Source organism: Notechis scutatus, chromosome 2 (assembly GCF_049901735.1).
Source record: "Notechis scutatus isolate UNSWTSFEM ecotype Mainland chromosome 2, rNotScu1.2, whole genome shotgun sequence".
Taxonomy (NCBI): Eukaryota; Metazoa; Chordata; class Lepidosauria; order Squamata; family Elapidae; genus Notechis; species Notechis scutatus.
Window position 1 is genome coordinate 200,576,377 of NC_142010.1, and position 20,165 is coordinate 200,596,541.

Consider the following 20,165-nt stretch of genomic DNA (forward strand, 5'->3'; position numbering starts at 1 on the left):
TATTTCTCCTTTAGCAAACAGGGAAGAATCTCCAAGTTCTTTGAGGTGGAAGACACGGAGGACACATTTACTAGAATTGTAAATTGTAATTGTAAACCTCTTGCCATTTTAGGCACAGCTGAAAAGTGATTAGTTTTATATAGTGCATGGAACAAGCAAGGCAAAATCTTCAGCTTTGGAACATTTGAATAGGTTACAAAACACAGAACATTACAAAGACTACAGTGAAGTTAATAAACCCCATATTCGTATAAAGCTGTACTTTGCATGATTATTCCAAACCATTCCACTTAAAAACAATAACAAACATTTGCAGTAATTAGTCTTTCCCTCACATTTAAGGCATCCTGCTTTTGCAAGTTTGGTTCTGGATCCAGACAATGAGTTGATTCTGATATGAATCTCGATTGAAATAGCTGATTGCTGCATGCCCTTAGCTTTAGGAAGTGGGTAACAATTTTGATAATTTCTGCTCTCAGGATTACAATCTAGGATAAAGTTATTTGGAATACTGAAGCTTACTCTTTACAAACATATGTCCTGGTTAATTTCCAGTCATAAAACCCAGCATCTATTAGGAAGTCATTCAACAGAACTCTTACTTGAGAGTAAGGTAGAACATCTACCTATACATGAATGAGATGCTATGAGACTCATGTAGATTATTTTAAGGGAATGGGCAACCTATGGCTTTTCAGAAGTTGCTAAATTTGAGCCAGACTAAGGGAGCATAGATATGTGGAGAAAATGAGAAACAAAATAAATTATCTGTGACTGTTACTAAAGTGTTACACTCTACTGATAATTCTAGTTCTCAAACTACAGTGGCACAAGCAAGACAGATGCATAACTAAGCTTTAATTAAAACATCCTTAATAAACCATCCCTGCTGAGGTATTTAACTGGTATAATTTTTAGATATGCAAAAAATCGAACAACAAAATGCTAATTTTAGCAGTAAGCTACTAAAAGTTCAGCACTAATTACAGAAACGTGATCTTTAAAATTAGTAAGTACAAGTAGACATGTGATTTTGATTTCTAAAACTTACTGGATTTTCTGCTAAATGTAAAAGCATGCTATAGCAAGGTGGTTGCATCCTGCCACTGCTAAAAGATACAATATAACTAGGAAAATTAACAAATGGAATCGGGAAAGATTTTAGATACCCATTTCTATGATGCAAGGAGCTGCTAAATGCAGTCCATACAAATAGTCAAAATTAAAATTTTGTGATTTTCAAAATCATGTTCATCAATTTTTGTTGCTAAAAGATGCTGAAATGAAAGTTAAAAAGGAATTCCATGTCAGATTAAATATGAAAATATACAATCTTAAGATATTCAAGTTGACAATTATGAATCTTTTTCAATAGGATCAAAGAATTGGTTTTCTTTCTTTCTCTCTGGAAGGATTCCCTAAACTATTTCAAGCAGTTCATTATGTCTTACTTTATACAAAGTACACGTTGTAATTTAGTATGCATTATCTGCTTTACGTACATTTGAATTTTTAAAAATTAAGAATATACAGTATTTAAAATACATGTCAATTTTTTAATAGAGGTTGGCTGGGTGGGATGCATTTTTGCAAACAATTCTGCACTCTCTTCAGCTTTTGTGTGTACTGTTCTAATACACATTCTCTGCTTTATATTGGAACATTGCAAAATTCAAAGAACTAGTTTTTGAAGGAAATAGTTTAGTTTGTACTTTGGTTTGAAAGTGCAGTTAGGTAATTTATCAGAGAAGAAAATAATCTTGTCTTTCACTTCTTGGTAACTAGAAAAGTTCTGTTTTCATTTTGAGAAATATATCCTTAGTGTTCCAGCGTTGAATAAACAAGAATGTACCTTGTATTTGAATCCATTGAAATAAAAGATGTGCTCCACCAATCAGCTATTGTCACTTTTTTCCATTGTAGAAATTAAAATCCAAATAATACAGGTAGTCCTTGACATGACCACAATTGAGCCCAAGATTTATGTTGCTAAGTTTTGCCTCGTTTTTATGACCTTTCTTGCCACAGTTGTTGAGTGAATCATTGCAGTTATCAAATTAGTAACATGGTTGACTTTGCTTGTCAGGTCGAAAAAATTATCGCCTGACCCCGGGACACTGCAACCATAAATATGAATCGATTGCCAAGCACCTGAATTTTAATTACGTGTCCATAGGGATGTTGCAATGGTCATAAGTGTGAAAAATGGTCGTTACCTTTTTCAGCGTCATTGTAACTTTGAACAGTCACTAAATGGAGTCGAGGATTACTTGTAATTTTAAAGGATAATTAGCTTTTAAAGTTCAACTCCTTATATTTCCCTATTTCACAAATCAGCTTTTTACATCAAAAGATACTAAAACCCCAAGTATTTCTGTTTTTCTACATACATTAGTCTACTTCATCAGATATACTAAGTTACAATTATCTCTCTGGAAATAAGTGAAATAGTAAAGCAGAATAATCAACTGGAAATTCATGAAACTTTTGCACTCCAACAGTACATTTTATCTTTAAGGGGTAGCATTTCCAAAATATTGGTACCAGGTATAAAAGCTTTTCTTGGGTAACTTTTATCATTTGCAAATTTTGTATAGGTATTGGGCTAGAAACTAGAAGCCCTAGTTCAGGTCTTGGGGACAAAGCCAGCTTGGCGACTTTGGGCTGATCATGTTCTCAGCCTAGGAAGCAAGCAATGGCAAACCACTTCTGAAAAAAAAAATGCCAAAGAAAACTGCAGGGACTTGTCCAGGCAATCTCCAAGAATCAGATAGGATTGAATGAAATAATAATAAACAGATATTGCACATCTTATGAGCCAATAGGAAGCTCTGCTTACACATCATTTTTGAAGCATGCGCTGCTTTCTTTCTTTTTCTCAGAACACTGAAAACTCAAATGCTAAGGTTATTTTCTTAGATTTGATACTCAAAAGTTCCTTCAAAGATTTTCTGACTTCAGAAAAGAAAAAGCATGCTGATGTGTTATATAATGCTTTCACCAATATAAACTCTCTGCAGCAATTTTTCAATACTAGAGGGCTAATAGGCTCATCATAAATTGCCCAGTGACTTCATTATTCCAAACAGAAGTCTATATTTGTATAATACTAAAGACACTTCCCCCCTCTTTCTTTGACAAAGCCACAATGAAATTAGAAGGATTCAGCCTTTTTACAAGTTTCTATCACTTTTTAACACCTAACATTAATTGCTGTTTATATCAAATACCCTCCAAGTCAAAATGCATTTCATCAGTATAGTAAATCTTCATTTCCAGAAGGAATTTTGACTCATGGGATTACTAAATGGAGCCTGTGATTTGTGTAAAACTGGAACAGAAAAAAGATCTTTTCTTTGCAATTTGAACTTAAAATAAATCTAATTTATATAAATGCAAAACAATAGTGTGCATAGTAGGCAATATATTTTTAAAAATATATTAACATTACATACAGTATAAATTGCCTTTCCATTTCTTTGTTCAAATCATCAGGAATTAACCAAGCTACAAAATAGTTACATCCATAGTTAGTGAATCATCAAGGGCTGCAATTATGGCTAGAGAATTATGTGCAAACTGTCAACTAGAAAACTGCCAACTGGATAAGTAGGTAGAAAGTAAGGCATTTCCCCTTTCAGTCATACTGATACAGCTGTTTTTGAATTTCTATCAGGTATCTATATATTCCTGCTTATAGGCTTTGCTCACCTGACTAGATCATCTTTGAAAGTGGAAACAATAATTTAAAAATTCAGCGAGAGAAACATATATACTATTATAGTTAAATCCCCAAATTAGAAACCAATAAAGCTTGAATAAATTGCGACCACCTCTTCCCCACCAGCAGAGCATTCGTTATTCAATTAGTTTCCATGCCAATGAACCATCACAAAAGGAACTATATCCCTCTGTACATGATTTTATTATTTACATAATACAATATAGCATAGATGCTGGGTAGCATGATTATGTGCAATACATAAATATGAACTATCTGTACACATTTGTTTATCTAATAACTCAACTGAGGACAAAATTTAAAGCAAAGACCTGATGCTTTTAATGAAGAAAACTAAGACTGAACACTGCAATAGAAATCAGAAGTAGTGCCCTATGTATACACAACTATTTACAAATGAGAACAGGCATTACCACTATACTACTCTAAACTGTACTTGTTTATATAAAAAACACAAGTTTCATACATCACAAAAAACCCTTCCATTATAACACAGAAGTGATATTACCAGACAAGCATCAGTGAAGTATACTGCCTTTTCTAGAGTTGTTATTGTACAATGCTGTAGATAATGCAGCCCATGCAATACACCCAAGAACACTACAGTCCTACACCCAAATACTATTAAAATGATAAAAGCAGCCCCTCAGAGTGGTTCCAGGTACCACTTAAGTGTACAGCAGCCATATTGGGTATGATTTCTCCATGCAAAAGGGTGCAATCTCACTACATTTGGAAACTATAGAAAATTAAAAGGCTAACCTTCTTTTCAAACCAGAACACATTCAACTTAAGATGCATATGAAAAACTTAAAAGGCTTGAATACATTTGCAAACTAGGTTCATCAGATGCAGGTGCTTATTTGAAAGAGCTGCTGTGAATAACTTTTATCAAAAATGTAGTCTTTATTTGTAAACTGAAATCAATTCTTGTTGCATTGTGCTACACAATGTATTTAGCTACTTAAGAGTAAGAAGCAGACAAGTCTTTTGTTGTAGGTTAGTTCATAAAATTCTGAAGTTTCCTTCAGGAACTAGTTTTTAACAGTTGAACAATTTTTATCACTTCCAAAGATTACATCCTATAGGAGGTAATCTTAAACTGCAGTTTATGGCACCTGAACACCCATTTCCATTTAGAAACTGGCTCCTCTGCAGTTCAACCTTAAAACAATGAAGTGTGGAAATTAAAGATGATTACGGTTAACTATGGTAAAAGTAGACTCATTTTTCTTGGTGTATCATTTAATCAAACAGGCACATTAGCACTATCCAAAGATGATATACCTCTATCAACAATCCCAAAAGGCAAATCTGCTGCAAACATGCAGATTTTATGCATCTGTTTGGCACATGTGAACTAGACAACTCTGTCCTTTGCGCATGTCTGTTTTCCAATGCAGGTCTTACTCTTTCATTCATTTGGGGGAAAGCATGTATACATTTTAAAGGGCTGTATCTATCCAATTCTGCCTGTAACACCCACAATATTCTAAAATATCAATCAATAAGACAAACTAAAGTAAAACTCTGGAGAACATCAAAGGAAAATGGCCATGCATCTGCTCTTTAACGTTTTCCTAGGATATTTTAAAATAAAAACAAGGGAAGTCAGTCTTTGCACCAAGTAGGTTAGTTTATATTCTCTGGATTTTTTCAGCCACAACAACTGGATTCTCTTTCCTGATTTTTGCTGCAGCTTCTGCTTTGTAATCATATGGGCAGTTGTGCTTGTCAGAATAACGGTGAAGTCCACAAAACAGATTTCCACATCGGCAGTCAAATCCTGAAACATAGAAATAGTACCTTGAAGTAAATTATGGTGAAATCTTATAACTATGGCATTATCTTTCTAAGCAATACATCTAACCTCTAAGAATGTTTGTCTTGTTTGAAAGACTTTTAAATGTTTCCCAAATACATTATTTTAAAGCAAGGAGCTGGACAAAACGAACTTCAGTATCTTACCTGTAAGTCCAACCTTCTTTCTGCACATAAAACATCTGTTCTTCTTTGGTTTGGGCATTTCAGGTGTTTTCTCTTCATTCTGAGATGTATTAGGTTGAGTAACTGAAGGACTTGGTTGGGTAACCACTAAAAGAACAACAGAAATTGGTTAAATATACATTTCTGCTTTATTCTGAACTTTCATCTCCATCATCTTCATTTCACATGCTCCATTGTTAAATAGGACATACAAAATATCCCTATTTGTTTGATTGAACTTGAAATGAAAGTTTCCAGCATTCCAGTGTCCCAGAACTTTGAGACTGAAACAAAAATGTTCTGAATTTTTTGCCCCCTAAGCAAAACTTGGCTATTAAAATTATGTTGTTTTGAGTGCTAAAACTTTTCTATTATTTTCTATTATTTTAGCAAAATATGTATTACCAAGTACTGTAGCAGGACCAGTTTCATCCATGCTATCAGATGTGTGATGCAGGAATGAAAGGAAAAAGTGATTACCTAAACATAGGATGAAACTGCTATTATTGAGCACTAATTACTTGTTTAGGTCAGACAGGGTGCTGTCTCTATATTCAGAATAAGTTAACTGTTTTGCAGTTGCTTGTGCAACTATTACCTATGTAGTTGAATTTTCCTGCCTGTTGATGCAAGAGTGGTGCTTTATTGTTGTGGTTTTAATTCAATTACTATTAAACTGCAAAAAAGAGGATTAAAAATCCACAATTAAACTGCGAAGATTTGGGAATTGTTTTTCAATCTGGATTATGCTTAGAACACCATAAACTGCTTCCCACTCAAATAATTAACTTGTAGAAAATAGCCAGACCATCCATGGAATAGTCAGATCAACATGATCCAGGGGAAAAAAACAGAATGCTTCCGAGTTCCTTGAACTCAGATATTAAGAACCACCCGCTCCTCTTCACCATTTGTTTTTATTTGGGCAATAGCAAGATAGCACCCTGAAACCAATACCCCCATCTATCTTTGTCATATCAAGAAACGACTGATCTGAAGCAGTGGAACATTTACTGTAGTTGTTTCATGGACAATGTTAATATTGAAACAATTAATTCAATAAAAATTATTTGGTGAAAAACATTCTTGAACATATTGGGTGTACAGCCAGTCTTGTTGTTTTTCTCCTCTTTCCCATTTCTTTTTTTAAAACTATCTTGAGGAATATTTATATAATGAGTTGTTTTAATACTTTGAACAATTTGAAACAATTGTGTAATAAATAAGTACAACTACTTTGGAAATAGAAGAACTTTTTCCAACACTGAGCTTTATCAAAGGCACCAAGATTCAGAACCATGACATTTGCTGGCAATGACTTAACCAGTGGATTCAGAATTCTGCAGTCTAGCAATACATGCTGGGGGATGAGGAAACAGGTGTGGAGAATCCTTCAAATATTATTTAACTCCAACTTCTATCAACCCCAATCAGGACATCCAATAATGGAGGGACTCTATGATCTGTTATTTGGAAAGCTAACATTTTTCTAGTTCTCAGACATACAATGCTATTTATTAGTCATTACAGCATTTTAATTTCTACTTATGCCACCTTTTTAGAAAAATATTTTTACTGAAAATGCTTTGAAGTAGCTTTTTCCTCCATCACTGTTTCACATAGCAGTTGCAATTGCTTACACTCGTTCAGAATAAACAGAAAGGCACCTCAAAATGTGTATGTATGTTATAGAGATGTTGCTATCGTTTCAATATAAAGCTAGGATGAGTGCAGGCCTATAATCAATTGTACGGATAAACTAGAGACTCCTCTGCCACTTTCCAGACAGAGATCAATTATCTCCTTCACTTATGGTATTGCCTACATAACAGAAAGTTCATTTTATTAAGCTAACTGAAATATGCATTAAACGTCCACAGGGTGACATATACCAATATAATTTAAATGTTGAATTAAAACAGCCACTGTGCTGTCATTGTAATAGCTTTTAATGATGTAGAAATGTTTCACACATAATTATATAAAGTTATGTCAAATCATTCTAAAATTTTGAGCTAGGACAGGATTGGGTATTAAAAAATTTATTTCCTTTTTAAGAAAGGCCGCAAGAATGAATAACATTGTCAATAGGTATGCATGTGAGCTGCTTTTTACCTCAAAGTTACTTTGTCTCATATCCAACTCTAATTCACCTTATGATAAAGTGCACCAAGGATGACACTATTGGGAAAACTCTTTAGATGTTTCAATTATTAAATATGTAAGAACAAAATATTGCAGAAAAATATGACTCAACTAGCACAAATAGTGCTAAGAAATCGTGAGAATTATAATTCGAAGTACTGGGAGAGTACAAAGTTCAAATGAATAAAATAAGTATGTCCACATTAACCATCCATTTAATATTAACGAATATAAACAAGGTGGTAAGTTATATCAATACATAATTCATGCAAAACATCTAATGCACAAACAATTCCAGTTGGTGTGTAAGTTATAATCTATGGAGGAAAAATTTGAACATGGGGTGTGTGCAAATTTTAATTAACCTTTATTTACAGATATAAAGTGAGTTAATTAAATTTATATCTAACTTGTTTGCCCATAAAACTGTTTTATATCTAAAATAGATTGCATAGGCCATAATTATGAATGCATTGATTATCTTAAAATATTGTTATAAACAAGCTGCTATTATCGAAGGATTTCTTTATTTTTAAGAAACATATTGGTATTAATGTTCAAGTAAAAAGCCTAAATATATTTCTCACTTTATCTTCCACTTATGCCAAGTAACCATATAAAGTGCTAATTTTCAGAACTTGAGAAAAGGAAAAGGCTCAGAATATACTTTTTGTGGACTTTTGAATACAGGTCCTCAACTTCCAACCACAATCAAGCCCCAAATTTCTGTTGTTAAGTGAGACAGTTGTGAATTTTGCCCTATGGTAAGACCTTTCTTGCCATAGTTAAGTGAATCACTGCAGCTGTTATGTTAGTAAAACTGTTAAGTGAATCTGGCTTCCCCATTGACTTTCCTTATAAGAAAGCTGCAAAGCCCAGGAAATTGCAACTGTCATAAACATGAGTCAGTTGCCAGGCATCTGAATTTTGATTATAGGTCCACGGGAATGCTGCAATAAGTCACGTTTCAAGGACTACCTGTATAGATTTTGCCTATACTGAAATATATCTATATTTTTATGTAGATGTTTCCCCTTCTACCATATCTAATGTTATGTGAAACGTTCCCATATTATAAGATTCCTTCAAAACACTATTTAAACAGTCAAGAAATTTCTTCCCATTATTGAATTTCTAGCTAAAGTTTCTGCATCAAGTTATTCCAATACTTTCCCTTTAAGCTATATTCAATTTAATGCATTTAAAAAGGTTTTTTTACACCATACATTAAATAAAACATTTGCTGCAGAAAGTTTACTCTAAAAATACTATTTACCATGATGATGATAAAGAATGAATTATTAAAATGAGCTTTGATAAAAACATTTGATGACCCACTTAAAAAACTGATTAAAGAGCAGAGTGTGGATATGAAAATGAATACATATGTATGATTGAATATAAGTTTGCTGATATTACAAATGACCTTTTAAAACTTGTCAAAATTTGTAATGTAACTATAGTAGTAGATGTACTCAGTTCTAACACACAGTAAGCATTTTGCATGGGGTTCTTGGTGTATTTTGACTACTGAATTTATTAGCAATTTTAAGCATTTTTATAGGAAGAAAATTCAATGATTTAAGAATAACATTGTGGTAGTTTCATGCATGCTTTTTTCCTTAAATATGTAAGGTAAAAATAAAGTTTCCTTTGAACTGAACGTGACCCCGTGACAATATATTCTTCAACTATTTGCAAGTGGTTCACCCCTTTCTTCCAATAACCCCTCCCCCCCATACCCACCCCTTTGGACTTGATACTCTAGGCCAGGGGTCCCCAACCACCGGTCCGTGGACCGGTACCGGTCCGTGGAACAAATCCTACCGGGCCGCTGGTTTGCTGGGCGCCGCCATCTTGTTTTGATGAAAAAGTGCTTTCGGTGAGCTCACCGGAAGCACTTTTTCATCAAAACAAGATGGCGGTGCCCAGCTGATGCCGGTACCGGGCCGCGGCGCCCAGCTGATGCCGGTACCGGGCCACGGCATAAAAAAGGTTGGGGACCACTGCTCTAGGCTACAACCCTGGGATTTCCTGGTGCCTCTCATCCAAGTCCTAACCAAGTCCTACTTTACTTAGCTTTATGAAATCCACCACCAGATTGCTGCCTCATAGCTGGGCTAACTGTGTAAGAAGTGTTCAAATATCAAATATTATAGTTTTCTTCCTTGATTATAGATGTTTAAACGTGCCAGGTCCCACTGTACTAACTGCACTGAAGTCACTTTCAAAGAGGCATACCTGGCTCTGTTGTCTCTGTTTTCGGAATTATTTTCTCCTCTCTTGAAATGCTCATTTCTGTCATTTGCTGTGTTACAGGCAAGGCGGCAGCAGGCACATTTCTGCTTGCATTCAGTAAAATGAAAGCAATTTGTTAGTGCTATTACGAAGACTGGAATTTTTATAAAGCTAAGATTTTTAACAACTTCAGCTCTTTTTGGTAACTGAATTACTGAACCCATTGATAATAAATTCCGATAACAAATTATTAACAAATGACCTTAAAATCTATTCTTATAGTCATCCAAGATATTATTATAAACGTTTCATCATTATAATTCTCAGATTAACTGCAAAAATAGACTAAGTATTACCTCTATTAATTAACTATAGCAGAATCTAATACAATTATAGAACAAAAACATTCTAAGTAATTTCAAGCTCAATTTTATTTAACAGCTTTGTTTTACCTTGATTTCTCTGATGTGCTGCCAGCAGCACCTTCACAGTTGTTTAAACTAGTATCTGCTCTCTGTACAGATGCAGAATCTGAGGTAGGGTTATTGGAACCACCTGATGTTCCTGGGTAGTAAAAAAGGAATATAACAAATACATTAGAATGTTTAAGCAAATAAAATGGTTGTTATTAAATGCTTCCAGGTCTTTCTACAATAGGGAATGAATCCAGATTTAACAATATTTCAAAGTTTGGAAAGGCATGGTGTAATATTCATTCCAGCCATTTCTGAAATGTACTGTATTGACATCTAGTATTTCATTTTTGTTGCTCCAAAACATACCCATTGGACTGATTCGGCCACTATTTTGCTGTCTCTGAAGATGTTCTTTATAGCATACGGAACACATTCCATTAGTTCTAGGATTCCCATAAAATCCACATCCTGTGCTACACAGCATGGGTCCTGGGGTCTGGTTGGTTTCCTGAGCCATCTTGTGCTGTAAACAGAGCAAAAGGATATCTAATTAGGAGATGCTCTACATTCATAATTCACATACAACTGCTATTACAGATGCCAGCATGGCACAATTAGCCTTCTGCATAAATGTAGAATGTATATCATCTTGAAATGGCAGATCATCATAAACAGGGATGAGACAGGACTGGTGAAAATGTATACATTTGAAAACTATAAGTTGTGAAGAATAAACAATCTTCCATCTTTTCTGTCCAAAGGCAGGATGGAGAAATTACTAGGTACTCTCAATTGTTAAAGCTGTGAGTTAAGCTAAAAGAAAATAATCTGCTTGTCATTGATTCTTTCAGCCTAAAGTCATTCCCAGTTCAGCCCTCACCCAAGAAATTCTTTTTCTATAAATGGGAATTCTGCTTGTATCCTAAAAAAATGAAAATAAGAGGAATGTGCAGGTGCATATAGCTTACCCATATGGCATATTCACCTAGATCTGCCTCTAATTGCATATTCAACTGACAGTTATGTTGTTTACTGAAGTCCAAAGTTCCTGAGCTACTAAATGAACTTCAGATTGCTTTTATATAAGTTTATACTGAATTGGGAAGGAAGAGTGGAGTTTATGCAAATAATACTATGATGCACAGTCCTGCTTTTAGCTTCAGCACTGCATTAACAAAAACACTGCCACAATCCTATAAACAAAATGAAATGTTTTGCAAGACTAATATTGTTTATTAACATTTCTGTACCATTTATGAATAGGGAATGTGAGATATGATATAAAATCTGGAAGATAAGGCTATTATGTGTATATATAGGTATGAAGTTTGCTTTCTTATAGCTATTTTCACTCTTATTAGAAGTTCAAAACAAAACTTGACAAGTTACATTTATCCTTGCCCCAAGTAACTAAAAAAGGCAAAGACACTCAGTATATCAAAATATACATATTTTAAAATACATGTTTGAAAATAGTGGAAGAAAATATCTATTAGCCTTCCAAAGAAGATTTCCTTCTTTACAAATAGATTTCCAACCACTGTTAAAACATTCAGGCTGTAGTTCTAAACAATCCATGAAACTGTCTACTTACAAAATGTAATCTGTGTAAATCAGATCTAAAATTGACACAATTTAAATTAAGCACAATAGATACCAAGTAACTTAATACTAGCCTACTCAATCCAATATATTTAGTACTGCATCTTTGTAAAAACATAGCCTCCTTCCATATGATGCCATTTCAGTTCAAATTATAAAAACAAAAGGACAAATATTCAAAAAATGGGGAATGGGGCAATGAAATAAAAGTTAAAAACTGATGCTAAATGAAATAGAGTTTTGATTTCCAGATAGCTTCCAAGTAGCACTTGGCTTGGAATTTATAATCTCATGTTATTGAATATGCTTTATACCTTTAGTCTAACTAGAATGCTGGTTTCTAATACCACCTCATCTGTGTCCTCTAGCTTTAGTTTTTCCCCAGAAGCTAAGGTCACATGGGGGAGCGCATTAGCTTCCGCTTGTCACAAGGCTGCAATGTGACAAGCTGAGCTAGAAGCTCAGATAAAACCCTGTCAACAGGGGCCTCTGAAATCAGCTTCTATTTTTATCTCAAAAGCTGCCTAGTTCCAGTGCAGCTCACAAAATTAAAACAGTAAAATAGTTAAAAGGAAAAAAAATGGGTAAGGCCAATAATTAGATAATTTGTCAAACCAATTTAGTTACAGTGGCATAAGCAATTGTTCTGCCCTCCCTACATACATGGGCTACAAAAATCAGATGGCTGCTTTATTTTTTTTTCTAAGTTTGGTTCCTGCTGTCCAACTAAAGGTGACACATTGTAAAACAAGCATGCTCTTTGTTCAACCTAACTTTCAATTGTCTACAGGAACTCCCATCAATACTTGTTCTAAAACTCCACCAGACAGAATGGGATAGTAGTAGTATGAAAGGAAGAGTTGCATATCCCATGTTTAAAAATTCAGTACAACAAAAAGTGGTGTAAAAAGTTACTCTTATCACAAGGAAGTGATGGAGTGAACTCACTCAACAGCCCTCGATGGATTGCTTAACATCGGAAAAACAAAACGTGGAACTTCTTAGGTAAAGAGAGGAAAACCCGTGATTACTAATGCAGTATTACACCCACAGAAATTGCATCACTTATGGCACACAACTGCCCAGCTCGTCGGCACGCATTTAACTTTGCAAAGCAACAAGGCGCTTTGGGGGTTCAAACTCGGAAGGCCCTGGAAAGAAGAAGGGCGCCTCCAGGAAAACCCTGAAGAGGACCAGAAAACAAGGAGCCAGGGTTTTGTTTTTTCTTTAGTGGCACAATGGATACTGGCCAAATCGGATGAAACAAAGGAGAAGCGGCTGCCAGTAATTCAGCGCTTCGAGGGGCGGCGGGGAAGGAGGGGGGGGGGGCAGAAGATAAAAGGAAAAGCGGAGCCGCTCTCGGGCGCCAAGGACTCCGAGACGCCAAACGCGCCGACCCCCGCAAAAAAAAAGGAAGGGAAAAAAAAGACGGGAGAAAATGGCAGGCGACGATGACGGTCTGGGAGGACTCTCCTGATTGAGCTACCGGGAGGGGATGGGCAAAGCAGCTGGGAAGAGGCAGGGGCTTCGCTCTGGCCCGCCGTTTCCCCCACCTCCCTCCCTCCCCAAGCCACATCCACCCAGCTGACAAACATATACCGAGGCCTGAGGGGCCTCGTGAAAGAAAACTACTGAGTCATGGCAAGGCCGAGCCAGCTCGGGGAAAAACCAAGCGGTCGTCCCCAACCGCGCTCTAGGGCAACGCGCACCAACGACCTCCCCAGCCCACCCCGACGGTTCCCAAAGGCCGTTTCGGCCCGGAGGAGAAAGAGAGACCCGGGAAGCGTGAGGGGCGGGTGTGGGAGAAGAAAGGCGGGAAGGGCAGAAGAGGAAGGCTTTCGCTCCCTCCCCGCGCCGCCGGCAATCCCCATTGTCTCCCTTCCAGTTTCTTTTGTTTCCCTTTTCCGCCGCTTTTTCTTCTTCTTCTTCTTCTTCTCCTCCCTTTTCAGCGACTTTGCTCTCCCGCCTCCTCGCCAGCCGACACCGAGCGACGGGCAGAGGAGAAAGAAAGAGCAACCATATTTTTCTCAGTTTTCTCTCGCCATCCTCCCTCCGCCTCCCCCCGCCCCGAAGCCACGCAAACAAGCGGCCCTTTTGTCCTCCTCCCCTGCCCCGCCGTCCTCCTTTGGCCGAACAAAGCGAAAAGGCTCCCCCTCCCCGTCCTCAGTTTTCGCGGCTCGCAACACAGAAGGCGAGACCCCCCCATTGTAATCCAAGCGCCCCCCCGCCTCTTCCCGCTCCTCTGTGGAGGCGAGACGGAGAACGACGCCCCCTTCTCATCTCCCACCATCCACCACCCCCCTCCGCCCGCTCCGCACCTGGAACGAAAGGCTTTTGCTCCGCCACTCACCCCCGTTCGGCGTCCCAGATACTTCGACTTGCAAGAGAAGAGCCGAAAGAAAGACGGGGAGGACGCCGCCGCTGTTTGGGGCTTTAGCGGGAAGAGGGTCCCCCGGAGCTGCAGCAGCAGCAACCGCCGCCGCCGCTGCTGCCGCCGCTTCTTTCCTTTGTTCCAAGAAGAGGAGGAGGAGGAGGAGGAGGAGGAGTTGCTGGTGCCGCTGCGCGGAGCTAGACACGGCGAGGAAGGGAGGGAGAGGGGAAGGCCGAAGATGGTTCCTCGTCGTCGCGCGCTGGTGATAATGGCGGCGGTAAAGCCGCCGTTGCCGCGAGCCTCCGGGCCTTTGATGAAAAAGTACCCACCTCCCGAGCGCACAAACCGTCCGTCGAGCGTGGAGGAAGAGAGCGCGCGGGCGGGCGGGCGGGCAGCCCCAGTCGCTCCGGGTGAAGAAAAAGTAGGCGGCCGCCGGGGCTCTTAATGCGCTGACGGGCGCGGGCGCGCTGGCTGTGCCCTGATGGGAGTCGCTCAGGATGGGCGAGGGGGAGGAGCAGAAAGGAGGAAGGGCGGCCTGATACGTCACCATTCCAAGCCCTCCCTCGCTCTTCCCCTCCCCCCTCGCCTTCCCCTCCCCTCCCACCCGCGCACATTGGGGCGGGGGAAAAAAAAAGCGGTTAGCCAAAGCGGGGCTGGAGACGTGTACACGAGCGACGGCGCAAGCGCCTCCTCATAGTTCACAGTCAGTGTCAACGTCACCGTCATTCTCCTTTCCACGCCCCCCTCGCTAGCTGAAGCGCGGCCAAGCGAGAGGAGGCGGAGGGGTTGGGGAGGAAGGAAGGGAGGAGGGGAGGGGACGCCGGTTGGGCTCGGATCTGAAAAAAACACGCCGAGAGGGGAAGGATTAAAAGCTGATCCTTCAAGGAGGCGAGGTGTTGCTCGCTTTTAACCTGGGGTTACGACGTTAGCGGGCCATTTCTTCGCGTTTCGAATGCGCTCTGAAATCAAAAGACAAAAGGTTGGCTTGTGCGTATCAAAGCCGGACATGTTGCATGTTCCCCTTGGGATTATTGGGAAATAGAACCACAAAGGAAAATGAGGAAAGCCTTTAAATTGTAAGCCTATCCGGCCTAATTTTTAGATCTTCTTCGTCCCCTCTTTTAAGTGATTTCTGGCCTGGTGAAGAAGTCTGAGTTGCTCAAAACCCTGCACATTTTTAATCTCATTTTTTAAAAAATGGTCCTAATAAAAGATGGCTAAGCCACAGATTTGGGGTGGGTGGGGTTTTGTTTTTCAGTAGCCAACGTAGTTATGGTCATTTTTATTGATCTAATAGCTTATGAACTATTCTATAGATTAACAATTAGTTAAACTGTATTTTAAATTAATGTATTTAAATCTTGTCAAGCGCTTATAGAGTTCTGTTAACACAACATTGTTCTCTCATTTACAGGTTAAGAAGAAAGGAATAAATGGGAAGCTCAACCCTTAATTTATAATTAAGAGAGCCAGTTTGGTGTCAGAATTAAGATACCATATTAGAAATCAGGAGGCTGAATTCTAATCCCTCTTTAGGCATGAAAGCTGGATGAGTGACTTTGAAGAATTTCAAATTTTGTAGCATCTAAATCCTTTGTGTGCTCCCTTCCCTTCATGGAGGTTTGGCTATATCCACAGGACTGTTACTATGAAATAATCTAGGAATGATGCTTGTGCAACACCACTGCTTAGTATGGTGGTTTCTCATCAGGTGGAATGAATGCCTTTTTCTTCCTAAACATAGATGGAGAAAGAGCATTCTAGTAAATGGATGAATTATTAACTCATCTTGGTTCTTTCTGTTCTGTGTTACTTTATAGTAATGTATGGATAAATGAGAATTATTAGATATTACTAAAAACATTTCCATTTTGCAATTTTTTGTGTGTGAGGTGCTAGTACCGTATTTGTGAAAATATTTTGTGATGTAGTGAAATGGTTTATCATGAATATGTAGTACATGACAATGAAAAGGATTATCTGACTTTACCCCAAAGGAAGCCTCATGGGTCTTATTAAATCATTTGGTTTCTGGCTTTTATGATTGGCTAGAAGCTATGACTTTTATCCTACTTGGCTTGAAAGCAGTGGTCATTATCACATGATACAACTCCTTTTTAAAGCAAGACCTTTTTCTCAAATGGGGCAAGTTGAAAGTAGTGCCAAGGTTATTTTGCAGAGTCTCAAAATAATTCCAACCTTTTCAGTGTGTTGGCCTCCCCAGTGTTGCAATGAATGACAAATCCCACACTCCTTAACTTAAGTAAGCTCATACTATTAAGATATATACGTGGCTCTTTCGCTCACTCATTTGGCATTTTTACAGAATGGGGCACCCTTCATTAAATTATGATAAGAAAATCATTTCCAGAGATTAGGCCGGCTGAAGTCACTACAAATGAGAACTGTTCTGTAGTGTCCATGTTCAGATTGAATAATTGGTAAAATCTAGAAACCTAAAGATTTGGGATTCAAAAATGTCACCAAATGACTAAAAGGTGCTATTATATAGTTATGATTGCTGTCCTCCCCCTGAGTTTGTGCTCCACTCATTTTCTCCTGAAAACATATTCAGACTTGAAATTTGTAAAGTCAGTAGTCTGTTATATGTTTACACAAAGATTGCATTTAGCTAAGTATTATTTCTCAGTAAATAGACAATCTGTGGTGGTATTTGCCTTTCATTATTATTCATCTTTACATAATAATTCTCTATGGTTTCTTTAACATTCTATATAGCAGAATCAGTACTATCAAAAATTTATATCCTATCATTTTAGCTTTTTATGTTACAGTACTCTAGTAAAGACAAGGAATGCTGGGAATGGCTGCAGTTGATGCAAATAAATGTTCACAGGCCATTGTGTTTTCATTCATTCAGAATTCAAAGAGCACAAAATGTGTTTTACCGCCATCAGTGAGAATGACATAAGCAACGAAACAAATACTACGAATCAGTTATGCAGCACAATCTATTTCCTTTATCTTAAACAGCTGTCTAGATTACAGCTTTGTTTCTTCCTAGAAGCTCATCAATAGGATTATAGTTAGATAAACCATTTGCTTTTCACGTTGGCTAGAAGTTACAAAGTAATGTCAAAGGCGATTCCTCAAGCTGTCGATTTATCTTTTGTTTCTTGCTTGTTTCATTCATTGCAATGATTTCTGCTGTCAAAAAGAAATGTTGCCTTGGTGTTTAAAAATAGCTTGGAATTGGTGAAGCTATAACTTAAAAAAAAATTTTTTTTTTGTAAGTCAGGTTTTTTCATAGCTTATTTTTTTCTCTTTGGGCTTCAACCATAAGGCAAAGATTGATCTACTGTAATTATTCTAACATTTAAGATCAAAATGTACATTGTTGGAGTGTATGTTGTAACCACTACTGTAGTTATGAGTTCTGCTCATGATCTCAAAAAGACATGTTTCTAAGGCTGAACTTTCTAAAATTACCTTTTTCACCGTAGAATACGGTTTCTGAAAATTCCTCCAACTGGGGGGGCCACCTTCCCCCCCCCCCCCCCCGGATGCTTGTTAGCGAGGCGCCTCTGGCTTCCTGGACCCCTCCCCCCCTCCCCCCCCCCCCCCCCCCCCCGCTTCCCTCGCTCCGCCTGAGCCTGCCCCCCTGCTCTTCCCCTGGCCTCCCCCCTCTCCCCCCCCCCTGCGCCCCGTTTCGGCAAATAGTTTATCTTGCATTTATTAATTAACTACATATGGTCCTTGGCTTACAACCACAATTGAACCCCAAATTCTGTTGCCAAGCAAGGCAGTTGTTAAGTGGCCTTTGCATCATTTTATTTTATTTATTCTTGCCACAATTATTTGGTGAATCATTACAGTTATGTTAGTAACCCAGTTGTGAGGTGAATCTGGCTTCCCCACTGACTGTGCTTATCGAAAGTTCACAGAAGATTATCACATGACCCTGGGACTCTGCAACCCTTATGAGCCAGTTGGTTGGTTGCCAAGTATCCAAATTTTGATCACGTAACCATGGGGGTGCTTATTTTTCATAAGTATGAAAAATGATCACAAGTCCCATTTTTCAGTGCCGTTGTTACTTCGAATGGTCACTAAATAAATTATTGTAAGTTGAGGACTACCTGTATTGCTATTCAAATTTTATAGGAAGCAGCTCACTTTATGAACCTATATGCAACTGCTTATTGCTCAATATAACATGATAAATTCAAGTTACCTAATCACTCTTCATACTCTATAAGGGTGTAGCAGGTAGAGAGATTTTACTTAAGCTCTCCCTTGATCAATGGCTCTTATTGAGATTTCTTTGTTCTTCTAGTCTCTGTCTTGAAAGCTTCATTATATAATTCTATTACTTCTGTATCATTTTGAACTTTATCCTTCCTGTACAAGAAAAAAGCAGCTTGAATAGGAGACTTTGTTAACATGGAATCCTGTACTAAAAGAACATTTGTTTCAGATGCTGTTGTTAGACGCTTTAGTTTACAGAGCTGGAGGATCTAATTTTAAAATTAATTTTAAGCTGAAGATCTCTGCTCAGAATTGTAATTTTAAATTTATTTAAGGGGCTTATAGGCTGCTTCAATTAACTGACTCTTGAGAGGCACATAACTCCCCAAATCTGTAATTAGTGGTAAAATAAATACATAAAGATTATAGAGTTCATTGTATTTATTTATATTCCTTTACAAAGAGGGGAAAGGAGGTTTACAATTGATTTTAGCAGACTAAGGATGGGAAGTACTTCATTCACCTGGGCTCTCCTTGATCTCTTTGTGGCCTTTGATACTATCAATCATGATATTCTTCTGGTCTGCTTAAAGAATTCAGAGTGGGAAGCACCATGTTAATATTGCTCCTTTCATTGGGGGTAGCTTTGTTGGTGGTGGGAAAAGTGGTACCCACACTCACTGCTTTATGGAGTGCTTCAAGACTCTTTTGCCCATCCTGTTTAATATCTCATGGAGCCCCTGGCTGAGATCAGGGGGTTTGCCAAGGTCTTTTCCTTTACTACAGCTTTTGGAAACTGCACGGGGTCCAACACTGTATTGTAAGCTGCCCTCCATTCTAATAGTTTTCTAGGTGTGATTTAAGAATGCTGCTTTTTACTTATAAATCCTATATACCTTAGAGCAAATGCGGGCACTTTATGCCCCCCAGGCCACACCTGGCCCTTTGCCTGTCCCTGTCTACACACACAGATTTCTTTTGAAGATGACCACTTTTTTTTTCCAATTTACAAATGTTCATGAGTGTCTGCCTATGTACCCTCACAGCCCTATTGGTTTGACCTTCCACAATACTGCCGGTTTTTCGGAAAATTAATTGTCCATCCTCGGCTTAGAAGTAGGCTACTTTTCTAGCCTGTGCTAGGTATATATTCAATCTATTGTTTCTGTTTGGCCTACCAAATCTACAACAGCAGGCATTCTGTAAGCTCCCTCCATCAAACACTGTCAATATTTTTTTTAACTTGAGAATTGCACCTTCTCTATGGCAATGCCTGTCCTATGGAACATTTCCCATCCCCAAAATCTGGGTGGTCCTAATCTTGTTAGCCTTTTGTTTCCACAGATGTTTGGCCAGGAGTGTGATGACCCAGGGCTTGGCACAGTCAGATAATCAGTAGGAGTCCCTTTTTTAGCTCCAACTTTGCCCCCACTGTCCTGGTTACCTTCTGGCTCTC

The 20,165-nt window shown here is 38.2% G+C and overlaps 1 protein-coding gene and 1 long non-coding RNA gene across 4 annotated transcripts; one reads left to right on the forward strand and one right to left on the reverse strand.

The window, feature by feature from the left end:
- Positions 1-3,906: 3,906 nt before the first annotated feature.
- On the reverse strand, positions 3,907-15,045 carry ZFAND5 (zinc finger AN1-type containing 5). 3 transcript variants are annotated; one of them, XM_026675252.2, is made up of 6 exons: positions 14,480-15,045; positions 10,894-11,050; positions 10,564-10,675; positions 10,115-10,215; positions 5,711-5,836; positions 3,907-5,528 (listed from the first exon to the last, which is right to left on the reverse strand). In XM_026675252.2, the coding sequence occupies exons 2-6, from the start codon at positions 11,042-11,044 to the stop codon at positions 5,380-5,382; spliced, it is 639 nt and encodes a 212-aa protein (XP_026531037.1). In that variant the 5' UTR covers positions 11,045-11,050; positions 14,480-15,045; the 3' UTR covers positions 3,907-5,379. The 3 variants fall into 3 exon arrangements, with proteins under 3 accessions (XP_026531037.1, XP_087813938.1, XP_026531046.1); XM_087957812.1 differs by having other exon boundaries at positions 14,830-15,022; XM_026675261.2 differs by having other exon boundaries at positions 14,448-14,995.
- Positions 15,046-15,149: 104 nt separating this feature from the next.
- Positions 15,150-16,287, forward strand: LOC148132469 (uncharacterized). Its single transcript, XR_015748040.1, has 2 exons — positions 15,150-15,576; positions 15,915-16,287. It is a non-coding gene; the product is annotated as an uncharacterized LOC148132469 (long non-coding RNA).
- Positions 16,288-20,165: the final 3,878 nt, after the last annotated feature.

Excerpts from the sequence above, each read along its gene's own strand:
- ZFAND5 (XM_026675252.2), bottom strand. The coding sequence starts at position 11,044 with ATGGCTCAGGAAACCAACCAGACCCCAGGACCCATGCTGTGTAGCACA. Across the intron at positions 10,676-10,893 it reads TGGCCGAATCAGTCCAATGG|GAACATCAGGTGGTTCCAAT; the intron begins GTATGTTTTGGA and ends TTTACTACCCAG. Across the intron at positions 5,529-5,710 it reads AAAGAAGGTTGGACTTACAG|GATTTGACTGCCGATGTGGA; the intron begins GTAAGATACTGA and ends TCTATGTTTCAG.